This window comes from Lytechinus pictus, unplaced genomic scaffold (genome assembly GCF_037042905.1).
Source record: "Lytechinus pictus isolate F3 Inbred unplaced genomic scaffold, Lp3.0 scaffold_27, whole genome shotgun sequence".
NCBI lineage: Eukaryota > Metazoa > Echinodermata > Echinoidea > Temnopleuroida > Toxopneustidae > Lytechinus > Lytechinus pictus.
The window spans coordinates 896,618-920,478 of record NW_026974147.1 but is presented as its reverse complement, the minus strand read 5'-3'; the positions used below and the strand labels follow the sequence as shown (position 1 = coordinate 920,478).

The 23,861-nt window shown below is 32.7% G+C and overlaps 1 protein-coding gene across 5 annotated transcripts in view; it reads left to right on the top strand.

Moving 5' to 3' along the window:
* Positions 1–23,861, top strand: part of LOC129268042 (fibrillin-2-like) — a 180,535-nt gene that overhangs the window by 81,907 nt on the left and 74,767 nt on the right. For 4 of the 5 annotated variants that reach the window (XM_064115326.1, XM_064115329.1, XM_064115330.1 and 1 more), the window contains 16 exons: positions 1,262–1,384; positions 2,861–3,006; positions 3,317–3,545; positions 4,465–4,566; positions 6,020–6,133; positions 7,836–7,958; positions 8,552–8,674; positions 12,817–12,912; positions 13,673–13,786; positions 14,882–15,004; positions 16,904–17,026; positions 17,751–17,873; positions 19,466–19,582; positions 20,586–20,702; positions 21,297–21,413; positions 23,215–23,340. In XM_064115326.1, the coding sequence (XP_063971396.1) occupies positions 1,262–1,384; positions 2,861–3,006; positions 3,317–3,545; positions 4,465–4,566; positions 6,020–6,133; positions 7,836–7,958; positions 8,552–8,674; positions 12,817–12,912; positions 13,673–13,786; positions 14,882–15,004; positions 16,904–17,026; positions 17,751–17,873; positions 19,466–19,582; positions 20,586–20,702; positions 21,297–21,413; positions 23,215–23,340 (2,016 nt within the window). The remainder of the gene's footprint in view (positions 1–1,261; positions 1,385–2,860; positions 3,007–3,316; positions 3,546–4,464; positions 4,567–6,019; positions 6,134–7,835; positions 7,959–8,551; positions 8,675–12,816; positions 12,913–13,672; positions 13,787–14,881; positions 15,005–16,903; positions 17,027–17,750; positions 17,874–19,465; positions 19,583–20,585; positions 20,703–21,296; positions 21,414–23,214; positions 23,341–23,861) is intronic. The other variant, XM_064115327.1, reaches the window with a different exon arrangement.

Below are 23,861 nucleotides of genomic sequence, written 5' to 3'. Positions count from 1 at the left end.
CTGGTTATACTGGAAACCTATGTCAAACAGGTAAGTTGTGCGTGTCTGGTTATACTAGAAACCTATGTCAAACGGGTAAGTCGTGCGTGTCTGGTTATACTGGAAACCTTATCTCAAACAGGTAAGTCGTGCGTGTCTGGTTATACTAGAAACTTATGTCAAACAGATAAGACAGTCTTGCCATGTGATGTGGGTTGTGAACATATTTATCGTTTGTTATGTGGTTGAACGTCTATCGTTTTGTTTATGTATTTACTTTTATAGCATGAGCTATGTCTTTCTTCAGGAATGCCAAACACTGTCCTTTCTTAACCAATACTGATGTTTTAATATAAAGAAAACAATATGTGACCAGGCACCACAAAACCCACAAAAATTTGCTAGAAACGAAATTTTAGTTAGATAGCTCTTCTAAAAGAGGAGATTCTAAGCTTTATATGTAACTCATGAACAATGATTGATCCTAGCCCACTTAAGTAAGAGGATAATGTTCATTACCACAGAACACTCCTTTTGAGAAAAGGGGGATTAAAAATTACTAGTCTATTGAAGAGCACTTTATACTCTTCCACTATTGTGTATTGTGGACAAAAGGAAGATTAAAAATCAATAGAATTTCAATAGAAAGAGTTATCAGCTTTCCCTCAAAATTCACTTTTTAATTACGTACATCCTTAATAGTTTGAACAAGTATCTATGTTAGAAGCTATCCTGTTTTAATATCATAGGAGTTCAAAGAGAGATGAATCTTCAGGTTTTCTTAAAATCAAATCATGATTACAATTAACTCAAAAAGACAAAAATAGGTCTAATAAAAAACACTTAAAAATTACACTTTAGGTTCAATTGGTACAAACAAATTTTTACAGTAATAGGGGATAGTATACTCTTTCAGAAAGCACCAAAATCTGAAATTTGAATATTCTGACCAAAAATACTCCTAATTGCCTCCAATTGAAAATCATACATTAATTGCAACCTTTTTGTGGGTTTTGTGGTGCTAGGTCACATATGGTGGGTTGTCAAAGGTACTGAAGAGAATTCCAGATTTCTACTTGATCTGATTATAATGTAATATGATATTATAAATTTGTGTGCAACTTTCAAACAGTGAAACACTACGGCACCCTTGTTCCATTTAAATATTTTTGATTTATCCAATCCAACATTGCATGACATTAATGTATCAAACTGTTCATTCAAGCCTCAATAAAATGATGCAATCCCTTCAAAGTATGATTGTGTCCCTGATTCTCTCTAGATATTGATGAATGTACTGAGGATTCAACTCTTTGTACCAATGGAAGATGTTTCAATCTCAATGGAACTTTCACCTGCATATGCAACGCTAATTTCACATTGACGAATGGAAGTGCCTGCACTGGTAAATCTAAATCATATATCACCTCTTTCATAATAAATAGAACAGTTACGAGCAGTATGAAGGGATGGCGTGGAATGATTTAATGTTTTGATTTTTGCAAAAAAGCATTCCTGTATATGGCATGGCCATGACCATAAAGAGAGGGAAGCTTAACCGTAAAAAGACTGGGCTATTTCAACACTTAAAAAGACTGGGGGGAGGCTGAAAATTTGCACATGCGTTTCCCATGGCATAATCTACAAAACTGTGAAATCAAATTCTTCGTAAAATCTCATTAATTATGCTAATTTATGTGTAAAATCTAGTGTGTTCTAATCAACTATATAAGGCCCCTAAAATGCTATTGTTTTGTTTACAGACTCTATAAGATTCTGATCAAATGTACTTTTAAAAAATTTCAATATTACAATCAATTGTTCTCTAAATTGTTTATTTATTTCTTTGATTAGTATAGACATTTTGTTTTTTATTGGATTTTCAATGGAAATTGTTTGGAACTTTATTTTTACCATTAATGAGATGAAATTAATTGAGTTTAATGAGTAAAGGAGAAATAATGATACATATATTGCTAATAACACTATTTGCATTGGATTCATACACAAATTCATGTTTTTGAGCAATTCTGGGACTGCATACACTTACTGAATCTTGCGCAATTTCTGAACCATGTACCCGGGGGTCGCAATTTTGGTCTCCAAAGTTTTGCGAGACCTGAAAGTAAAAAGTCGGGGAGCAACGCAGTAAAAAAAATTGTGCGGCAGATTTATTGCGAAAAACGTCAAGCCCCCCAGTCTTATTAGGGTTAATAGATCAGAATTATATTGTCACCAATTTGGTTGCAGAGCACACATCGTAGAGGTAATGTGATGTACTTGTTGTTTCATAATGGATGAATAAATGGAATAAAAAAATGATACTGCCTTTGTATCAGTATTTACTCAATTATTTTTATTTGTCTATCCAGTTATTCGAAACATGATCTCTGACAAGTGAATGAATTGACGATTATTCCCTTTGTGTTGTTTAGAAAATGGATTAAAAAGATTTTAGAATTGTATACGTGTTTTCCAGTTATTATTATATGTTTGTCCCAAACAATCCTGCTAACAAGTTGACGAATTAAGTATCATTTAAAATGAATGAATATGAGTGGATTTTAATAAAGAATGTTGGCCCTTTTCATTATTTCATCCATTATTTGTCTTTGATTATCCAGCTCCTCCAAGTAATATTGATGCAAATTTAACAAAAAACAATGATTATTTCCTTTGCTTTCCTTTTCATGACTGAAATACTTTTAAAGAATATAAAATGCTGTTTTGTATCAGTAAATTGCCAGTCAGTTTTCTTTGTTTATCTGCTTATCTAAGGGGGTTTTGCCGACAAGTTAAAGAATTTAAATCATTTATTTTGTTTTTTAGTTAAGTAAAGAATGCAAGATGTTTTTTCAACTACTTTTTTTTGTTTATCTAGCTATCACAAATGACCTTGCAACGAGTAAAGTGAGGGTGAATATTACAGGAACTACACTAAATGGAGAACCATTAGTATACACTACAGACTTGACTAATAGGTCATCGGCCATATTCGTGGAATTAGAAATTAAATTCTGTTTTGTGGTAAGTATTTAAAATTTATTTCTTCATTTCACCAATACAAATGATTGAAAAAAAATCTTTGGTAACTCATGTCATTCATGATTGCTTTAAAGCCTTCCTGGAATTAAAAACAGAATAAAGGGGGAATGAATAGTTCCTTTCTCTGTCTAAACAAAATTTCCCACAATTACTTGAAAAAATGATAGAGAGATTTTAACTCAAACTGTTCCGTCTAGGGGGGGGGGGATTAAAGTTTAACTGGATTTCAGGAGATGGGTCCAGGTATACAGGAGATAACATTTTGTATATGCTCTCTCATCTCTCACATCAGTTTAGGGAATATGTGAGGAACCTCTTGGGTCAACAGCTGGAAGCGTCTAATTGCATTGTGATAGCATTTAGCCAAGGCAGTGTGGTTGCTGATATAGAAATGGAACTGGGTGCTGGCACCCAAGATACTGCAGACGGACTTGCACTAACTTTAACTGAAATGGCCAACAACTTTAGTGGATCTTTATCAGCTGATGGACAAACCCTTGATGCAAATATAGCAATAAATGGTAAGATCAAACACAGCTAATCCAGAACAATTTGATAATAATTTCTGCCAAAATTAATATAATTTAAGAAAAGAGATGTCTCTAGTGATTTATCATTTGCTTAATTGGCACAATTCCATATACATGTAATAGTCCTATCTATGTGTGACCCATATAAGTGGAACTTCATGAATTATTTGTTGTCTCTTTTTTCTAGTTCAAATTAAATGAGGTATTTCTCTCAAGTTATGACTATATACAGCAGATTATGAAGTGAAATAAGAATAGAGAAATATGGAGGTAGCACGTGCAAAAAGGTTGATCAGTTTATGAAATTTCCCTTTCATGTAATATTTTGTCATGCCTGATCCAAATTCGGCAGAGACCTAGTAATCAGTTTTCCTTCACGTCTGTTGGTCTGTTACAAAAATGTTCCAAGTTTTTTTTTTGACTTGCTCTCATTTTTTTAAATTTCTGCATCAATTGCGTTCGTATTTGGTACAAATGATCCTTGGGTAATACCACATTAGTGGTGATGAAGGTGGTTAGGTCAAAGGTTATCTAGGGGAAATCATATCACACGAGGTACGGGGGAGCTGCACATCTGTGACATTACAGAATCAAAACTTTAAGACTTCATAACTCTGCTATTTGACAGATTGTCATCTAAAAGTTATCTGTATTTTGCTCTGATTTTTCATATTTTCTATTAAACTAGCTTATTGTTAGTTTACACTTCTTAAAATCAAGTGGGAGACAACAGAAGTCTGTATCACTCTAATGGCAGGTAAAGGGGCATTATTCATAAAGTACGGTAGTGCTTGATAGATTTTCCCAGACCCTTATCATTCCTGGGTAAAAGTAGGACTCTGGGAGTCAAGTTTAATATCGGCTGAATGATTTAAGTACAGGGAATCTTTTCTATTTTTGACATGAATAGTTCAATGTGATCAGACGAATTGTCAGAATGGAGGATCTTGTACTACTTCAGGAGACCCATGTGATTGCCTGGCTGGTTTCAATGGGGATCTATGCCAAAATGGTATGTTTTTTTTATTGATATTTAATGTGCATTATTTGTTTGTTTGTTGATTTATTTGTCTATTAATTATTTTTGTTTGTCTTTTTGTATTAGCCATGGTTAGAATTAATGGTTCATGTTTATGTGTTTATTGATATATTGTGAATTAATTGATGTATCTATTACTACTTTTGTTCATTACTTTTATTCACCTAACAACTAGTACAATGTTTTAATGATAATAGTTACATTTATATAGCGCTTATTACTCTTTGTTTCTAAGCACTTTACATTGTAATTATTATTACTACAGTCATCGCATCCTGACATGCCTGTACACAATGTATGCACTTTCTCCACTCCCTGGGGAGCATTCCAACAAGAGTACCGAGAATCAATTGCTAATCATACTTCATAGGCTTTTGCATTCTACCGGGTACCCATTTAACACATAGGTGAAGTGTGGATTGATGCCTTGACAAAGGATGCTAGGCCGTGGTGGGGATTCAAATAAACGACCCTCATTTGTTTATTCATATTTGTTTGATTAAATCACCGTTACTTGGTTCTCTTGTTGGTCCCAATCTATATAACACTCAAAGCAGTTCTTGATTAGAATCAATGTCTGCACAATCAGATGTGCCCCCTCAAAAAGATGAAATGTCCTTTTATCCATCCAGGTTTTGGGATGTAGGTTTACTATGTTCATTATCTTCCTTGCTGTTTTATTCACTTTGCCTTCTTATATTTTTTTAGAAGTTAATTGCTATATCAGTCTGTTTTACTTTTGTTGAAAAATTACAAGATGTACATGTATTTAATCCTATGAGGAACTAGTGTTACGCAAGACCTGGGTTCTTATTAGGTCCTCTTTTCCCCTGTACTTCTTAAGCATATTGCTACATTGTGGTTTCTCATGAAAATTAAGAATAATGGTTTAGCAAGTTTACCTTTCTGCCAATAAGCATATCTGGGCCCCGTCTTTCAAAGACTTATGATTGATCCAATCAATCGTAACTCTATGGAAATCCATCAATGTCATAATTTTTTTCTGCAGGAAATTTGCAAAATGTGCTTTTTAAACAAAGGAAAACACAAAATTGTCAAGAAATCAATGACTTAATGGATATACATTCATATCTAGAAAAAAATTTGAACAAACATACATTTCATATGTTGACTTTGCTGGCTTTCCGTAGTCGCGATTGATCGGATCAATTGCGGCTTATTGTAAGACTGTATTTTTATTTGTCTCTCCAGATTTTCATATTGATATTTGAGATTTAATGTACAAATACCTCAAAGATCACTGCGGGTAGTTTTGTGAATTCAACACGAATGTGAATTTCTTTACAGAAAGTTCAGGTATGGAAAGAGGTTGAGTCAATAAGAATCTGTATGCATCGTTTTCAGGATACAAAAATAACTTGTAATTTCTGTACAATATTTTGTTGTTTGAATTGATATTACACAGATATCAATGAATGCCTGTCAGATCCTTGCATGAATGGAGGGAATTGCACGGATGGGGTTGACTACTTCAACTGTACTTGTCCAGATGGTTACAATGGAACTATGTGTGAAACAGGTATTTAATCCAGAGTTATATATCAGTCAGGTCAATAATCTGTATTTCAGTGTGCAATGAATTTCTATCTTATATTTATAATTCAATGATCCATTATAAAGTAAACAGTTATATTTTTGTCAAACTCAACTATTGGGGAATTAGAATACTAATTACTATGAGGTCTTCTGTGCCCTTTTATTTTACCTTGTCATCTTTGGCAACCTATTTATTTTTGTAATGCTCTTTCTTCTGGTCACTTTTCAGTTTTTATAATTTCCCAAGCTAAGTTTTTCTTCCACTGATATGCAATTCCATTAAACAATCAATTTGTTCATTTTCTCCAGGTTTACTTCACTTTTTGAACTGTTAGAAAACTACATTTATTGAAATATGAATAAGAAAGAGAGACAAATCATACAATCAGAGATCCCACATATAAGGGGTCAGATATTTCCTTTACAGAATGTCTCCTTATTACCTGCCTATCTATTTTGTGTCACTTATTTGTTTAGAGCCTATTTACTGCAATCAATATGCCTTACTTTAAGTTCCTTTAACTTATATTTTGTATTTTGTGTTTCATTTAATTGTCATTATTTTACTTCTTTATAATAAGTTTTGTATTTGATTGACATGTGGCAAAAAATATGGACAAATCAATAAAACTAGATATGTATGTTTTGCTTCATAGAGAGAAAGATGAAAAGGTGTAATGCTCTTTGCTCTTTAAGAGTTTTAAAATCTAAATATCTTCATTGAACAGAGCTGCCAACTAGTACTGATTTTTAGTATTACCTACTGAAAAATGAGAAATATACTGATGGTTTCATGCAAAATACTGATTTCTGAATTTTCAGCTTTGTGTACTTTCCTGTGTTATTTCTTTGAATATACTGATTTTTAAACCAGACATTGTTTTTATGCTTTTAAATACTGAAATGTTCCTGTACAGGTTAGCAACTTTGATGTAAGAACTGAAATATGTGATTGCATCTTTTGTAATATCAAAATATGACTTAAGTTGATTGATCTGACAACTTTTTTGAGCACCAACAGGATGTATTCTTGTTCCACAACAACCTTCATCTACTTTTCATAACAATGCATTTCCTTATTTACTGATATACATATTTTATTCTTTATATTCCATATACTTTAAACTCATTCTTTACTTACATAGTTGCTTTATTTTAAGAAATATAATAACAGAGGAACATTAATTCTTAGGATATATGATTGTATATAATATGTAAAACTGGGAGGAATGAACATGTAATTAACACATCTTTTCAATGCTTCCTATTCTTCATTTTTTTATCATGACAGATTTTTTTTTTGTCTCTCTCTCTTCTTTTTTTGCACCTTGGGCACTCTGCAGAGTGCATTTAGTGTCATTAATAAGTTGGCTGAAGTGGTATGGATTTTTTATGGAGTTTGGAAAGTTGATCACAAGCTTTATACTTTTATAATATTACATATCAAAAATTTGATTTTGATTCAATGTATATTTTTGAACAGAGAAAGAGAGAGAAAACAAGTTTTGCAAGCCCTAAATCTGTATTTTGATTTTCACTCCCAATTGTTTTTAGAATTTCATTCTCATTCTGTCTTTGCTGAATAAAATGTTTCAATTGAAATGGTTCGTGACAGTAAACATGAAATGACATAACCATTGTTTTTGTTTTTCAAGAATGAATTATTTTAATTATTTTTCATCTAGATATTGACGAGTGTCAAGCAAGTAATCCTTGTGTAAATGGAAATTGCATGAATAACATGGGATCATATACATGCAACTGTTACAACGGATATATGCTAAGTCCTGATGGAAGTACATGCATTGGTATGTATATATAGTGCTCACTCTACAGGGATATTGTCTTTACATGCCTAACCACTGAATATGTGACATATCAGTGTGATGCTTAAACTCTCTTTTATTTAATCTATTAAATCAATTTGATGCCCTCTTTATGTCAAAATCATTTAAAAATAAAGAAAGTGACCAAAATGTATTTTGCTAATGGTACTGAATGTCAAACAGCAATTCTATCTCTTGAAAGTTCCATATGTAGCCTGCTGTTTCCAGAACTCCCCAAATTTCATTATTCTCTTAAATAGCCCATCTGAAGTAGAGAATTCCTAGCTTTCCAGTGGTATAATTCATTCAAATTGCTCTACATTAACCCTCACAAAACACTTTGCATAATTATGAATTAATAACCCACATTCAGGTGGCGGGCAAAGAAGACATGGAAAAAAAAAAGTGGTGTGGAAGAGTTGGAGGGTTTTGTTGAGGGATATGATTCACACTGTTTCCATACTTATTTTTATCAGTTTGAAGGTGATATCCCTGTGTGTTTTACAGTATGAACACAATGTAGAATGCTCTCTCTCTCTCTCTCTCTTGTGCTTTATTCCTATTTTTTGTTTTAGATATTGATGAATGCCTTGGGGACAACCCCTGCGTCAATGGAACATGTGATAATACTAATGGATCTTACACTTGCAACTGTACTGTTGGCTTTCAGCTAAGTTCTAATAACAGTACATGTGATGGTATGTATTACATAACTCTACTTTTTATATCCTATACCAATTATGATAATATCTCCAAAATGAAATTGTTACGGTCTCAGCTGATTAATATGAAAAAAAACATACCTTAGATTATAGCAATGTTTGTATAGGATAGCTTGTCATTCCAAATAGCATTTCAAATTAATGTGTGACGTCTCTTGTAGTTGAATTACCTGACTGCATGTCATGTAGTATCTTTTATGTTAGGAGCATTGTTTTGAATTTGATTCGCTGACGTACTGGAAGCCAATGTAGATCGTGGAGTAGGGGCCTTACATGGGAAAATTTAGGGGAATTACAAATGAGTCTGGCACATGCATTTTGAACACACTGTAATTTGTTTATAATAATAATAATAATAATGTGGTTCTTATATAGCGCATTTCAGACCTGAAAGGACTCTCAATGCACTTTACAAAAATAAAAATTATACAATATAATGAATTACTTAGAATAACAATTGGCAACAGCAACATTAATCAGTTACATACATGTATGACATAAGTATTTGGAAAGGCCTAGTTGAATGCTTCATTAAAAAGAAATGTTTTAAGTTGTGATTTGAAAAGTCCAGGGTTATTTTGTGATCTGAGAATCTGGTAAGCCAAAAGGTAGTCCATTACAATAATCCAATTTGCTTGTTACAAATGCATGGACCAGTGTATTAGTACATGTGCTGCTTAAATATTTTTGGATATGACGTAAGTTGTAGAGATGATAGAAGGCAGTTTTGCATGTTTTGGATATGTGGGTTTCCATGTTTAGCTGCGAGTCAAACCAGACACCAAGGTTTTTTGCAACCATGGTCTGCTTGACTACAGTATTTCCAACTGTTATGCAATCTTTATTTAGTTTAGACACTTGTCTAGGTGTTCCAATGATAAGAAACTCAGTTTTGCTATCATTGAGTTTCAACTTACTGCTCAACATCCATCTACGAAGTTCCTTTAGACAGTGTTCAAGTATATGAACATACAATGTATATTGTTATTTGTATGCGTGTCATGCTTTTTGTCTCGCCTGCATAGCAGAGCGAGACTATAGGCGCCGCTTTTCCGACGGCGGCGGCGGCGTCAACATCAAATCTTAACCTAAGGTTAAGTTTTTGAAATGACATCGTAACTTAGAAAGTATATGGACCTAGTTCATAAAACTTGGACATAAGGTTAATCAAGTATTACTGAACGTCCTGCATGAGTTTCAGGTCACATGACCAAGGTCAAAGGTCATTTAGGGTCAATGAACTTAGACCATGTTGGGAAAATTATTTTCAAAATCTTAACTGAAGGTTAAGTTTTTGAAATGACATCATAACTTAGAAAGTATATGGACCTAGTTCATGAAACTTGGGCATAAAGTTAATCAAGTATAAGTGAACATCCTGCTTGAGTTTCAGGTCACAAAACCAAGTCAAAGGTCAGTTAAGGTCAATAAACTTTGGCCAAGTTGGGGGTATTTGTTGAATTACCATCATAACTTTGAAAGTTTATGGATAGAGTGAATGAAATGTGGACATGGGTGTAGTTGACTGTCTTAAGTCTCCGTTCAAATGTCATTTATGGTCAATGAACGTGGTATTATGTCATTATATGAATGATATTTTTGTGAATGATTATTTTATAGTAGTTCAAAGTTAGCACTGCTGCTATATTAAATTGCGTAATGCAGGCGAGACTGCCAGAGGCGTTCCACTTGTATATATATATATATATATATAAATTTATCAATATTCATATTTTCATGTCCCAAGTTTGTGTACTCATTTCTTCCCAAAGCTGATTTGCACCAACTATAAACAAACTCTGATTGGACAACAATTACAACCGAATTAGCATTTTTCAAGGATTGCCTGCTGGACATGGTTTGATTTGATTTGATTTGATTTTATTTTATTCACCAACGATAACAACATATTTACAGATGTTTACATATTACATTATTATGTCATGCATATAAATATTACAGAAATGAAACATACATGTATATGTTAAGAGCTGATAAAAGGGACCAGAAAATAGCACAAGTGCTAGTCGAGCCTGGCCCCTACACATATTAGTAATATAGGCGAATATTGAACTTTAAAGTATGTTTTTTTTTAAAACACAACTACAAAAAAACAAAATAAAATTATGAGTGTAACATTTTATGTTATATACAGAGCAATATGATAAGTTATTGATTTAATAAATGATTTTGTAATGAATTCCTGAAATCGTTTTTGGATACTTTTAGTTTGATGGCTAATGGTACATTATTCCAGTAATCACTTCCTAAGAAAGATAGAGAGAATTGTCCTTGAGTAGTCCGTAATTTTGATAAATGTACTTGTCGACCTTCTTTTTGTCTTGTTGGGTATCTATGCTCTATTACATCGCAATAATCTACTAAAGAGTGAGGTAAGTTATTATTACCCAGGTCATACATGAAGGTACATATAGATAAATTGTGCATTTCAAATACATTTAGGATCTTTAAATTCTGAAATAATACACGTGTATGAGCTCGCCACTCACTGAATGTGATGGCACGTACTGCCATTTTTTGGGTGTAAAATATACAATTTAAGCTACTCTTGTAAGTACTCCCCCACACCTCGATTCCATAAGTTATGTGTGGCTCTATGAATGCCTTGTATAATAATACTAATGTATATTTTGGTACAAAATGTCGCAACCGAAATATAATTCCTACTCTTTTAAGTATACATGAATTAACTATTCTAATATGGTTCTTCCAAGTTAGATGTTTATCTATTGTTATACCTACAAAAGTTGCTTCATTAACCTCTTCAATCTCCTCTCCGGCTATTTCCAATTTACCAGCTAGTCTAATATTTTTCCTTCTGCTACCAATCAACATGAATTTCGTTTTCATAGAGTTGATAGTAAGCTTGTTTGCAACACACCATTCTTGTATTTTATTTATGTTAATATTGACTTCATTTACATCAATTTCATCTTGTCCAGCTGGGAAGGTATGAAATAGATTAGAATCGTCTGCAAATAATCTGAAATTGAAATAATTAGAAACAGATGGTAGATCGTTTATATACAGTAAAAATAATGTTGGTCCTAGAACCGAACCTTGAGGAACACCGCATGTGATTTCCATTTTCTTAGAGACTGTCTCTTCATATTGAACAAACTGATATCTTCCTCTAAGATAGTCTTCAAACCATTTAAGCGGGAGACCGCGTATTCCATAGTGAGAGAGTTTGTTGATTAAGACATTATGATTGATCGTATCAAATGCTTTTTTGAAGTCAATGAATATCCCAAGTGTAGCTTTACTCTCATCAATTGCTTTTAAGAGAGTGTTGGACAAATTTATTAATGACAACTTAGTACTGTACGTCTTACGAAAACCATACTGGTGGTGGTAAAAAGCATTGTTTGTTTCTAAAAACTGTACTAATCGCCCGTTTGCTACTTTTTCGAAAACCTTTCCGAGCACTGGCAAAACAGATATTGGTCTATAGTTTCCAGGTTCATCTTTTGGTCCCTTTTTGTGGATAGGCGTAACTTTTGCTATTTTCATTTCATCTGGTACCCTCCCACATTCTAAAGATAAATTAAAGATATATGCCAGGACACCTGAAATGTAAACAGCACTATCTCTTAACAATCGTGCTGGTAAATTATCATGACCACAAGCTTTCTTTTCATCTAGAGTTACAAGATGATTAAAAACCTCATCCTCAGTCACAGGTTTCCAAAATAAAGAATTGTTAACTCTTGCCCCTAAGTAACGTCTATGTGACACATTTTCATTTGGCAAAGTATCTGCTAGATTCGGACCAATATTTACAAAGTAGTTATTGTGGCTCAATGATAGAGCTCCTGCCTCATGAACGGAAGTTTTGATACCTGGCTGATTCATACCAAACTATGGTACCTTCTGTCTTCTTATCAGGTGCTTAATGTATCAGAATGAAGAAGGGTAATGATAGTTCAAGGCCCACTTGAAGATCAGCTATAGCTGAAGTGGCTACCCACAGTACACAAGAGTTGTAATTTTTGTTTTATTTGTGATGGATCCTTATACAAAGTTGATGTGATTAGTGATAATTTTACATCATCTATATTTTATGATAAAAACGTTATTCTTTTCTGTCATTCTAGTTGAGTGTGGTAATTTAGTTTGTGAGAATGGTGGATCATGTATAGACGGTAACTGTTCTTGTGTGGCGGGATTCAATGGAACTATGTGTGAAAACAGTGAGTATCGATAGGCCTATTTAGTCATTTCATTTTAATAAAATATATTAATGACCAAATTCATTATACACTTTTCTCATTAAATTAAATCTTATATTAAAATGGGAGTTGTCTTGACATGACATCTGTGGTTTTATACCTAATGCTATTGCAATGTTATTTTATACATATGTGAATTTTATATCATTCTTTTATTTTCATCTTGACTTGCATAATCTTATTCAATGTTTTGTTAAAAAAAAGAATTAATGTAATAGAAATGAATTTGAACTTTGTTCACCATAGAGCAAAATAAAAATTCAAAAGGAATTTGTGCTTATAAATCTGAAAATTGCTTCTCATAATTAGATAACCATGATATTTAGGGCTTCTACATTGATGCCTAAATGATGAAATGGGTGAATGGATGAAAGTTTGATTAGATATGATGGCCATTCAGAAGTCACAGACATTTGATCATTGTGATGATTTAGTTCAGAGATACATGTAAGAGGTCATTGTAAAAATAAAATTGTGTCTTCCCTTTCTTTTATGATCTAAATATTTGACATGTATATCTTCACTGAGTATTGTGTGATATCTTCACCAATAACATTTTTTTTATGCAACCTGATTTTTTTGTACCTTCCTTTGGTTTGCCAAGGTACAAGTTTGTTAGTAATTTTTACTTCAAGCATTTGAAAAATATGTAATAGGTTGTTTTTATTTATTTCATCATACAAACTCTATTGTAAGTTCTCTTTTTTATTAACTTACTCAGATATTGATGATTGTTTACCGGATCCCTGTGTGAATGGAGGGAATTGCACGGATGGGGTTGACTACTTCACCTGCACTTGTCCAGATGGTTACAATGGAACTATGTGTGAAACAGGTATTTAATCCAAAGTTATCTGTCAGTGGTATCAATATTTATTCCTTCACATTGAGTAAGATGTAAAGGAATATTACTCCTCACTCTTGCACGGCTGTAATAGCTAAAAATCAGTTATGTATTTGTAAACTTAATAACTATAGATAATTTAAAGTTTGGTGAACATCATTCCGACTGTTTGAAGTATCAGCTTACCCAACATAAATGTTTCCATCATAATATCCCAATGAAGTGTAAGGAGGAATAAACTTTAAATTGGAGGGTGTAAATAAGTTAATTGTTTTCTGTTTAATATTTTATTCCTAAGAAAACAATTGTAAAATCAGTTACAACCAAAATCATATCTTTTTAAATCTTTTCAAAATACATGGTTCACTTAACACTATTTTGAGGAAAATAATGTGAAGAAAAATCAACCTTGTTAACTTTTATGCTCAGTACAGAGGACACGATGAAAAATCAAAAAAGAATAATAATAAATAAAAACTTTAACACTTCTTTGTGTCTCATCTGTTTTTGTGTTTGTTTAATAACATGCAGCTTTGGTCATATAGAGTAATTTCAATTCAAACACTTAAATATAACCCTTTTTGGAAGTGATGTTGACGTTGCAAATTGATAATTTCCTTACAATTAGCCTATTTTACATGAAGTGGAAGTGAATCACTAGCTAGTTTACTTTGTTTGGTCATCAGTAAAGCTTGTACATAGAAACCTAACTTGAGCATCTTTGGAATGTTAATTAGTCATACTTATATATCTTTTATGATTATCAATTCCTCACATTGATCATGAAAGTTGGGTTTCAGTCTTATTGATACACCCAGTATAATCAGTACACTGACTTGATCCAATGTGACTGTAGAGAAAGGGGGTATAGAGTTTCACAGAGTAAGGGGAAAACATGTTTGCAGGCCCAACAACTCTGAAATTTTGCCTTCATCTTGTAATAGTTTGATAATAATTTTTCCTAATTTGTCTATCTTTGCTGAACATCTAAAATAAAGTACATGTACTTCGTGAAAATGCACTCATGATAGCAAATATTTGTTTACACGTTTTCAAACTTTGATATTTTTTTTTCTTTGTTTGTAGATATCGATGAGTGCTCAGGAACTAATCCTTGTGACCAGGGCAATTGCACTAATACCAATGGATCATATACATGCAGTTGCTACAGTGGTTTTATGCTAAGCCCAGATGACAGTACATGCATTGGTATGTCTATAATGATTATGACGATAATGATAATAACTATTATAGTAATATTGATAATGATAACAATGATACTAATTTGGGATTGTTCAACATTTTACATGAGACGATGCGCATGGTGCAGTAAATACAATTAACATTCTGGTGAAATGTCCTACATGTATGTGGTCACTGGAAATTTATGGAATCATCTACCTGCTGCAGTGAAGACAGTCTTCTCTGTTGACCAGGTAACCCTCTCATGACCATAGGCATGTAGATGTGTAATAAGTCAATGGAGTTTAGAAGGTCTAGTACTGAGAGGGTTAAAGAAAGTCATTAAATTCCATCTTTAAAGAGGACAGTGGATTACATGGTCTAAGCTGAGGTGTTGTTTTAGCGGCCCAAACATGGAGTGGTTGTGTGTGCAGTGCTTTGGTTAATAAAAAGAAAAGGCTCTATATCATTTGTCTATTGGATTGTAACATATTAAAGGGATATAAACGTGCATCCAAGAAAAAATGAAACCAAGAATTATCAGTGTAATTATCTGTGTTTACCATAGATACATATAATGTATGACATATCATTGTAAATGAATCCCTTCCTTTTTTATACAAAGTGAACTCATATGATGGATATGTCATGTGTGGATGAGTAAAATCAATATGTAATATAATATAATCAGTATATATAAACTAACCCAAGTCCATCTCTTAGCAAAGTTGAATTACACATGGGATATTGTTGCTTATACATTGAACATATACATGTACAAGAATCATTTATTTATTTTTATTTTTTATTTTTTTACTCAAAATGAGCTATCCTAGATTTGGGTCATTCTTATATTCTTATAATATTATAATCACTTCAAAGAAAGATTATCCTCCCCAAAAAGTCTTCTGAGATTATCTGAAGATTTCCCCTACCAGGCCTGACCTTTTTTACTGTTCTGTGACTGCTGGGGTTGAATCAATTTCCCCTTGAAATCTTTGTTGCCACTTGTTTAAGTTCCGCAAAAATTTAGATGATGATAATCTACTAGACTGTATGGGTGATTTTTCCCAAAATAATACCATTTTGATTTGTATGGATGCTAATTTATGCATAAATTATACTATTTGCTCTAAATAACTCAATAAACTCCTAATATTCTATTTTTTGTAAAAATATTGTGTTAAAAAATGTTATGGAAATCAATTGCTTATGTCCTTTATTGTTTGTGAATTTCCAATGTATTTCTGTGTTTTTCATTATTTTGTTTTTACCAGATCTGTGCAAAACCATTTAGAAGCATACATGTAATTATGCTAAAATATCAATGAATTTAAGCTGATAAATTTAAAAATAATCATTTATCTTAATGAATTTGATAAAAAAACTTCTTTTGCATTGATGTCAGAATCACATTTTTTAGTAATTTTGGGTCTGACATGCTCTTACAAAATGTCATATTAACTTGGAAATCGCATACTCAGGCATAAAAATTCAAAAGATGTGTAAGACTCAAAGTTAAACAGCCCAAAGATTTGTGCAGCAGAATAGTTGTGAAAAAAGTTGGGAGGGTGTTAATTCTAACCCCCCCCCCCCCCCCCCGTTAAAAATCTATCCTATTTGATACAAGTTCCAAGTCTGAAATATTATATTTCAATGGGGGGAAATATTCAGTTGACAATCAGCCATACCTAAAGTCTTTAATTTGCTTTCTATCATCTATTCCTATAGCAGGCAGCCAGAAAATATTAAAAGGGAAAAAAAGCTGAAAGAAATAGACCTTCATTTTCATTTCTATTTTTTTTTCTCCAATTGATGCATGTATATAAAGGACTAGATTTGTAGTTTTTGAAAATACACATGTGCTAAAAAAACATCTTGTATAGGGGTTTTACAAATTGGTTATCACTATTATTTTTTTTCCAGATATTGACGAGTGTGCAGGAAATAATCTGTGTATAAATGGCACATGCGACAATGAATCTGGATATTATACTTGCACCTGTGATGATGGATTCATGTTAAGTATTGATAACAGTACATGCATTGGTATGTGAATAAAAATACATTATTATTGGTGTTTATTATGATTATTGTTGTTTACCTGTAATCAATGCATGACACATCCTTGTAAATTTGGAGTCTCTTTGTATGATTCTCACATCATAGATGGTGCTCATAATCTGAGAATTTTGGGGGGAACAAGGTCATTATAGGCCTAAAAATATCTTGTTTACACGATAACAAAAGAAATGTTTGGGGAACTGCATCCATGGTTTGGAGTATATATATATATATATGGGAGTGAGAATGTTTTGATTAGTTTTCATGGTCACATGGTGCAAGGGTCAAATGTCTTGCATCATTATAGGTTGTGTGGTCCAGTGGTTAGAGCAATGGAATCATAATCGCAAGTTGTTAGTCCAAATCCCCACTCTGCTATTGTCTCCAGACTATGACATGTAGTTCAATATCAGACAGGTCATGGTTCATTGTCAAAATAGCTTTTAGATCTAATACGTGAATGAGCTTGTTTCATGAAGGCATCACATTAGATTTTTAATTTGTAGAAAACTTTACAATATAATTGTGTGATATAGATGAAATTTATATCGGGCAGTAGAAAATCCATTTATGTTTTCATGCAACAGAACAATCTGAAAATAGGTGAACAATTTCTTTCTTTTTTTCAGAATACAATTAACTTTCTATTAGATTCCACATGTGATCTTTGCTTTGTACCTCAATCTTTTCATTCTTGTTTTTGTTCTAGATATTGATGAGTGCTTGGAAACTAATCCTTGTGGAAATGGTACATGTAGTAATAACAATGGATCTTATACATGTAGCTGTGATAATGGTTATGAGTTAAGCATTGATGCCAGTACATGCAATGGTATGTATACATATATATTATACATAATAGAAAAGGATTTAAAAATAAAGATAAATAAATGAATAAAATAAAAATGAATAATAATTTTGAAACATCATGGTCTAGTGGTTCTGACTATTGTTTTTTTAATCAGAGGGTTGTGGGATTGAATCCCAGCCATGGCTTTTTTTCTTTCTGAAAAAAATATGCAGAGTGTACTGTCATGAAACCAGGTGAAGAACCCGGTAGGATTGTTTCCTTAAATTCATTGAGGAGTTGGAATGGCAACTAAATGACCACGGGCTGTCATGGTCTAGTGGTTAAGACTATCATCTTTCAATCTGAATGATGTGGGTTCGATTCCAAGCCATGGTGTGTTTTCCTTCAGCAATAAATTTACCCACATTGTGCTGCACTCAACCCAGGTGAGGTAAATGGGTATCGGCAGGAAGTACCGGGTAATTCCTCAAAAAGCTGTGTGCACCAGAATCGGTAGACTAGCTTAGCCAAGGTAATATAGGAGTGCCTTGAGCACCTAGCAAGGCGGATACGTGCGCTAAACAAATCCTATATTGTTATTATTATAAAGCAATGCCATGGATTATATCCACATAATTGTCAATTGTTTTTATTTACTGCTGTAACTAACAGTGTGTACCTCATAGGTGATTGATGTAAAGGTAAGAGTCCCTTCTTACCCTAGCTTACAGTATATTGATACCTACTACATGAGTAAGAATTAATATTAAGGAAATGTGGCCAACAAGTTATTATGTCAACTTGAAAAACAAGCTTCTCAAACATGTTAACATACTGTGCTCTTGGATGTGATACCCCAATCAGAATAATGGAGGTTATTTCTGTGAAATAATGATTACATTATTTTATTCAACAAATACAATTTTACTGGGTTCCTATAGCTTTTACTCACCACTCTGTGGTTTTATGATAACCATGATTTTGCTATGTCAGGTAACCAGAGTAAATGAATGTGTCCCTCTGGTTGTAATAATTAGTAAATAACATAGATGTATGTGGTGAACTTCATATTCACCTTCATGAAAACAAAAACCGCTGCACAAAAATAGCAATGACCATTTCTATAGGATGTATGCACTCACCAAATAAACCATTATAACATTGACAATTCTTTGAGCCATGTATATCATTTTCTTAGGAATTTTGACTTGAAGACGTAATGTCGTGTGTCAAACTAGTTATTTTTTCTGGTTTTCAGGCTCAGAAAAGACGCTGCAATGTATTTTGGGACATTAGAAGATTAATGTGTTATTAACAGAATAAAGTCACACTTGCTTCACTTAGATACCAAATTTATGGATACTTATTTACTAGTACTTCTGATATCAGCTTATTAAGGAATTTTTAAAATAGAAGCATTTCTGTTTGTTTTTTGGAAAGAAACCTGTCTTTGATATTCTTATGTGTACATTAGATCTTTTATGTAATTCAGCTATCATACGAAACAAGGATTTTCACTTGAATATTTTAAGAATTAGAATTTTACTTTTAATACATAATGCTAAGACATGTTAACATGTTTAGCTCTTATTACTAAGTTATTATTAGTTATTCTTGTAATGTTTTTTTTCTAGATATGGATGAGTGTACTGGTTCTAATCCTTGTGTAAATGGTACATGTAATAATAATGATGGATCCTATACATGTAGCTGTGACTCTGGTTTTATGTTCAATGGCAGTACATGCAATGGTATGTATAACCACACATTTCACAAAAAAGGAACCAAAGAATCAATTCTTTTCATTATGATTAGTGGTGTTTACCACAAATAACGCATGACACATAATTATAAAACTTAGAGTCCCTTCATTTTTTATGCAATTCATATTGTGTCCACTTCATGTGCTTTTGAGGAGTTTGCAAGGATTGTGTTTTTGTCTCACCTGAACAAAGTTTGGTAGAGACCTAGTAGTCACTTTTTCTGTTGGTCTGTAAGTCTGTTTGAAAATGTTTTTGTTCTACTTGCTCCCATTTTAAGTTTTTACTTGGTACATATGATCCTAGGGTAAAACCACATGTTCATGAAGATGATGGGGTCAAAGGTCATATAGGGGTAAGAAGGTCACGTGATAACATTAAAGTTTTTTTTCAACTTGCTCTTATCTTTTTTCAATTATGTTGACACTTGGTTCATATGATCCTTGGGTAATACCTCATGTGTTCATGAGGGTGACGAGTTCAAATGTCATCTATGGGTCAAAAAGGTCAAGTTTTTGTTCAACTTGCTCTCATTTCTTTATTTCTGCATCAATTATGTTGACACTTGGTACATATGATCCTTGTGTAATACCACATGTGTGTCCATGAGAGTGATGGGTTCAAAGAACAAGTTTTTGTTCATATTGCTCTCATTTCTTTAATTTTGCATCAATTGTGTTTATACATAGTACAAATAACCATTGGGTAATACCACATGTGTATAAGATAAAAATATCATATTGCATATTATATTGATCGCAATATCAGGTGAGACTCGTGGTTCATGAACCACCTTGTTTTTTTAATAAATGATTGGCATAGTGTTTTGAAGAAGGACATGGAGTTGGTAATGAGGAAAAGAGATTTAAATTAATGCATTCCAAAATCAATCAGACCATCTCAGGTCAACTGTGAAAAATTGATGTAAAATATTCAGCTGCTCCGATATTTCATAACAAATACATATTTTTTTATTTGGTTATTTTTGTTCTAGATATTGATGAGTGTACTGGATCTAATCCTTGTGGAAATGGAAGCTGTAGTAATAATGATGGATCCTATACATGTAGCTGTAACATTGGTTTTATGTTTAATGGCAGTACATGCAATGGTATGTATATGTATTATGTCAAAGAAAAAATCTGAAAGTTTATGAATAATTACCACAAATTTGATATACATGTAATATACAACACACCATTTAAGAGTGTGTACTCAAGTCTTTTGTTTCTATGTTACTCATACAATACTCGAATGAATATAAGGAAAAGTAATGCCAAATGTCATTCAGATATTTGAGTGAGCTACAATTAAACAAAGTTAACACTAAAAGGTAATTTCATTGATAGATTCTGAATTTCAAAGAGACAAATAACTCTAAATTCCAGTGTCTACTTGTTAAAATGAAACTTCATTCAGGTAATATGAATTAAGAATGATAGAATCCAATTTCTTTGAAATAATGCTTTGATTAGATTATTGAATGTTTTTTGGCTATTAAGGGCAAATAGTGAAATAAACTAAATCATTAAACTGCAAGCATTATTTGAGAGAAACAGATCCTAGTTCCTATTTTTTCGTGACTGGAATATGAGAATGAAGAACAAGGATGCAATTGTTTATATTTAAGGCATCAAATTTTTATAATATGAATGTATAAAGCAGGTTTTCCTTTGGTTATTCTTGTGATTATTTTTTTTTCTAGATATTGATGAGTGTTCTGGATCTAATCCTTGTGTAAATGGTACATGTATTAATAATGATGGATCCTATACATGTAGCTGTGACTCTGGTTTTATGTTTAATGGCAGTACATGCAATGGTATGTATATACATTAACAAAGAAATAATGAACTATTAAAGGGAGAGTTATTTGCATTTATCTTATGCATTGAAAATATATTCAGGTTGTAGTGCTGTTAGAGGTCATATGATTTGAGGTCATCTGCGAAAGTTTACCCTCATGACTGTATTCTAGTACTTAACTTGTCACATGTTGCTTGAATAGCAACCAAACTTGAGAGATAGATGCAAATAGAGTATTTAATGTTATGATGTCTTCAGAGGTTACATTGTTAGACTGAAGATCATTCCCCGGGGGGGGGGGGGGGCACTTCCATTGACAAGTGGATACCATGCATGACCAAAAATAATGTAAAAAGGATCTCTTTTTCATGATAGGGCGCGTTTATACGTACCTAACGTAATAAGGGTGTCAAAAACACTAAAATAATTTTAAAAGGGTTACATTTCGCTAGGAAAATTATGTATTCACGGTCAAATTTGCGAGGGTATAAAAAGATTAAAATACTTTATAAAGGATGTACTTTTTGCCCTAACACTACGTGTTTAGGGTCCGATTTGAGTGAGGTGTGTGCAGTACAGTGGTACTAAACCCAAATGAAAGTAAAGGTAAAGCCGTCGTCCGTGACTGACATTACAATTAAGATATCAGTGTACTTGTTTAGGGGGTCAATTTATAGGGAATACTTGTCAAGGGTACCGTTTTGTTTCCAATACTTCTTAAGGGTAGGGTTTCACACGCCAATACTTGTTAAGGGGTGCATTGTCAGAAAATGGAAAATACTTGTGTTTAGGGTGCTTTTCGAAACCCCATGGTCACGCATGGTATCCACTCGCGAATGGAAGTGGCCCCTTGGAGATCATTCCAGGTCAAATCTTAAGTTTTAGCTACAAGACTGTCTTTTGAAAAATTACTTTCACACAAATAAGGATTGTGAAGTCTTGTTTTAAACAGGAAGAAAGAACTGCTGTGAATGATAAGATTTGTGACCTGCAACCATGTCATGGATGCCTTGCAACATTTTGAACTTGAAATACATGAATACTCAATACAAAGTGTCTACACGAACAATATATTTTATGTTTTGCTACTGTTGTATGCAGTATTGAATCTGCCAAACAAACCTTCTTTTTTTTTGTTAGATTTATACAGACTAGTCTGCAACTACAAAGATGTAAATTTTGTATGACCTTCACTTATATAAAATTGGGAGGGAATGTGAAAACATGCAAGAGAGTAGCATGTCATTAAAAGCTTCAAATTTCATAGGGTGGTATATTCCAAAGCGCATATATCGCAATGGGTTGTGGATAACATTCTATTGAGTGGGAACAGTGATATGTGAATATTTTCACAAGTACATGCAGGTGAGACTCAAAATTCCCAATGCCCTGTTTTTGTCTCACCTGCATAGCAGAGTGAGACTATAGGCGCCGCTTTTCCGACGGCGGCAGCGGCGTCAACACCAAATCTTAACCGAAGGTTCAGTTTTTGAAATGACAGCATAACTTAGAAAATATATGGACCTAGTTCATGAAACTTAGACATAAAGGTAATCAAGTATTACTGAACATCCTGCTTGAGTTTCACGTCACATGACCAAGGTCAAAGGTCATTTAGGGTCAATGAACTTTGGCCAAATTGGGGGTATTTGTTGAATTACCATCATAACTTTGAAAGTATATTGATCTAGTTCATAAAACGTGGACATAAGAGTAATCTAGTAGCATAAGAAAGTACTTAAATGTTAAAACTGTTCCATCTCCCACTAAAAATACAATATCTTGAACAATATTTTATGTACTTTTTATTTGTTTAGATATTAATGAGTGTTCTAATGATCCTTCACTCTGTGCTAATGGAATATGTGTCAATACACAGTCATCATATATCTGCATGTGTAATGAAGGATTTGTAGAATCTAGCAATGGACGAGCTTGTGATGGTAAGTTATGCTTAGATTGGTTTTTATGTAGTCAGTTAAATGCTTTCATATATTAAAGGCATTTGCCCTTTACTATGATGTTTTGCAATTAATCTCTATGGAAGATGAATTTAATGAAGATTTTCCAGTCACAAATATCTTGAAGGTGTCTGCATAAATTTAATTTTTGTGTGTTGTTTAATCCATATAACACAAATCAAGTTCCAGATTTGTATTTATAATAAGACCTTCATAATATTTTAGTAACATCTGCAGACATGGCCCATAAAATCAAACAAAGTTTGCAATCAGTCTTTCAAACTAAGAGTAATTGCCTGCAAAGCATTATTGAACTGAGCGTGTTACCTCGGGTATTAACAACCATCGTCCAATTCACATTCGTTTTAGTATAAAATAAATCAATTTGTGCAAGCTTGAGTAACATACAATTTGATTATTATTATTATTGATTGCGAAACTCAGATAATTTCAGTCACAGCTATTCCTTTTAATACAGTCTATATTCCTATTCCATAACTGAT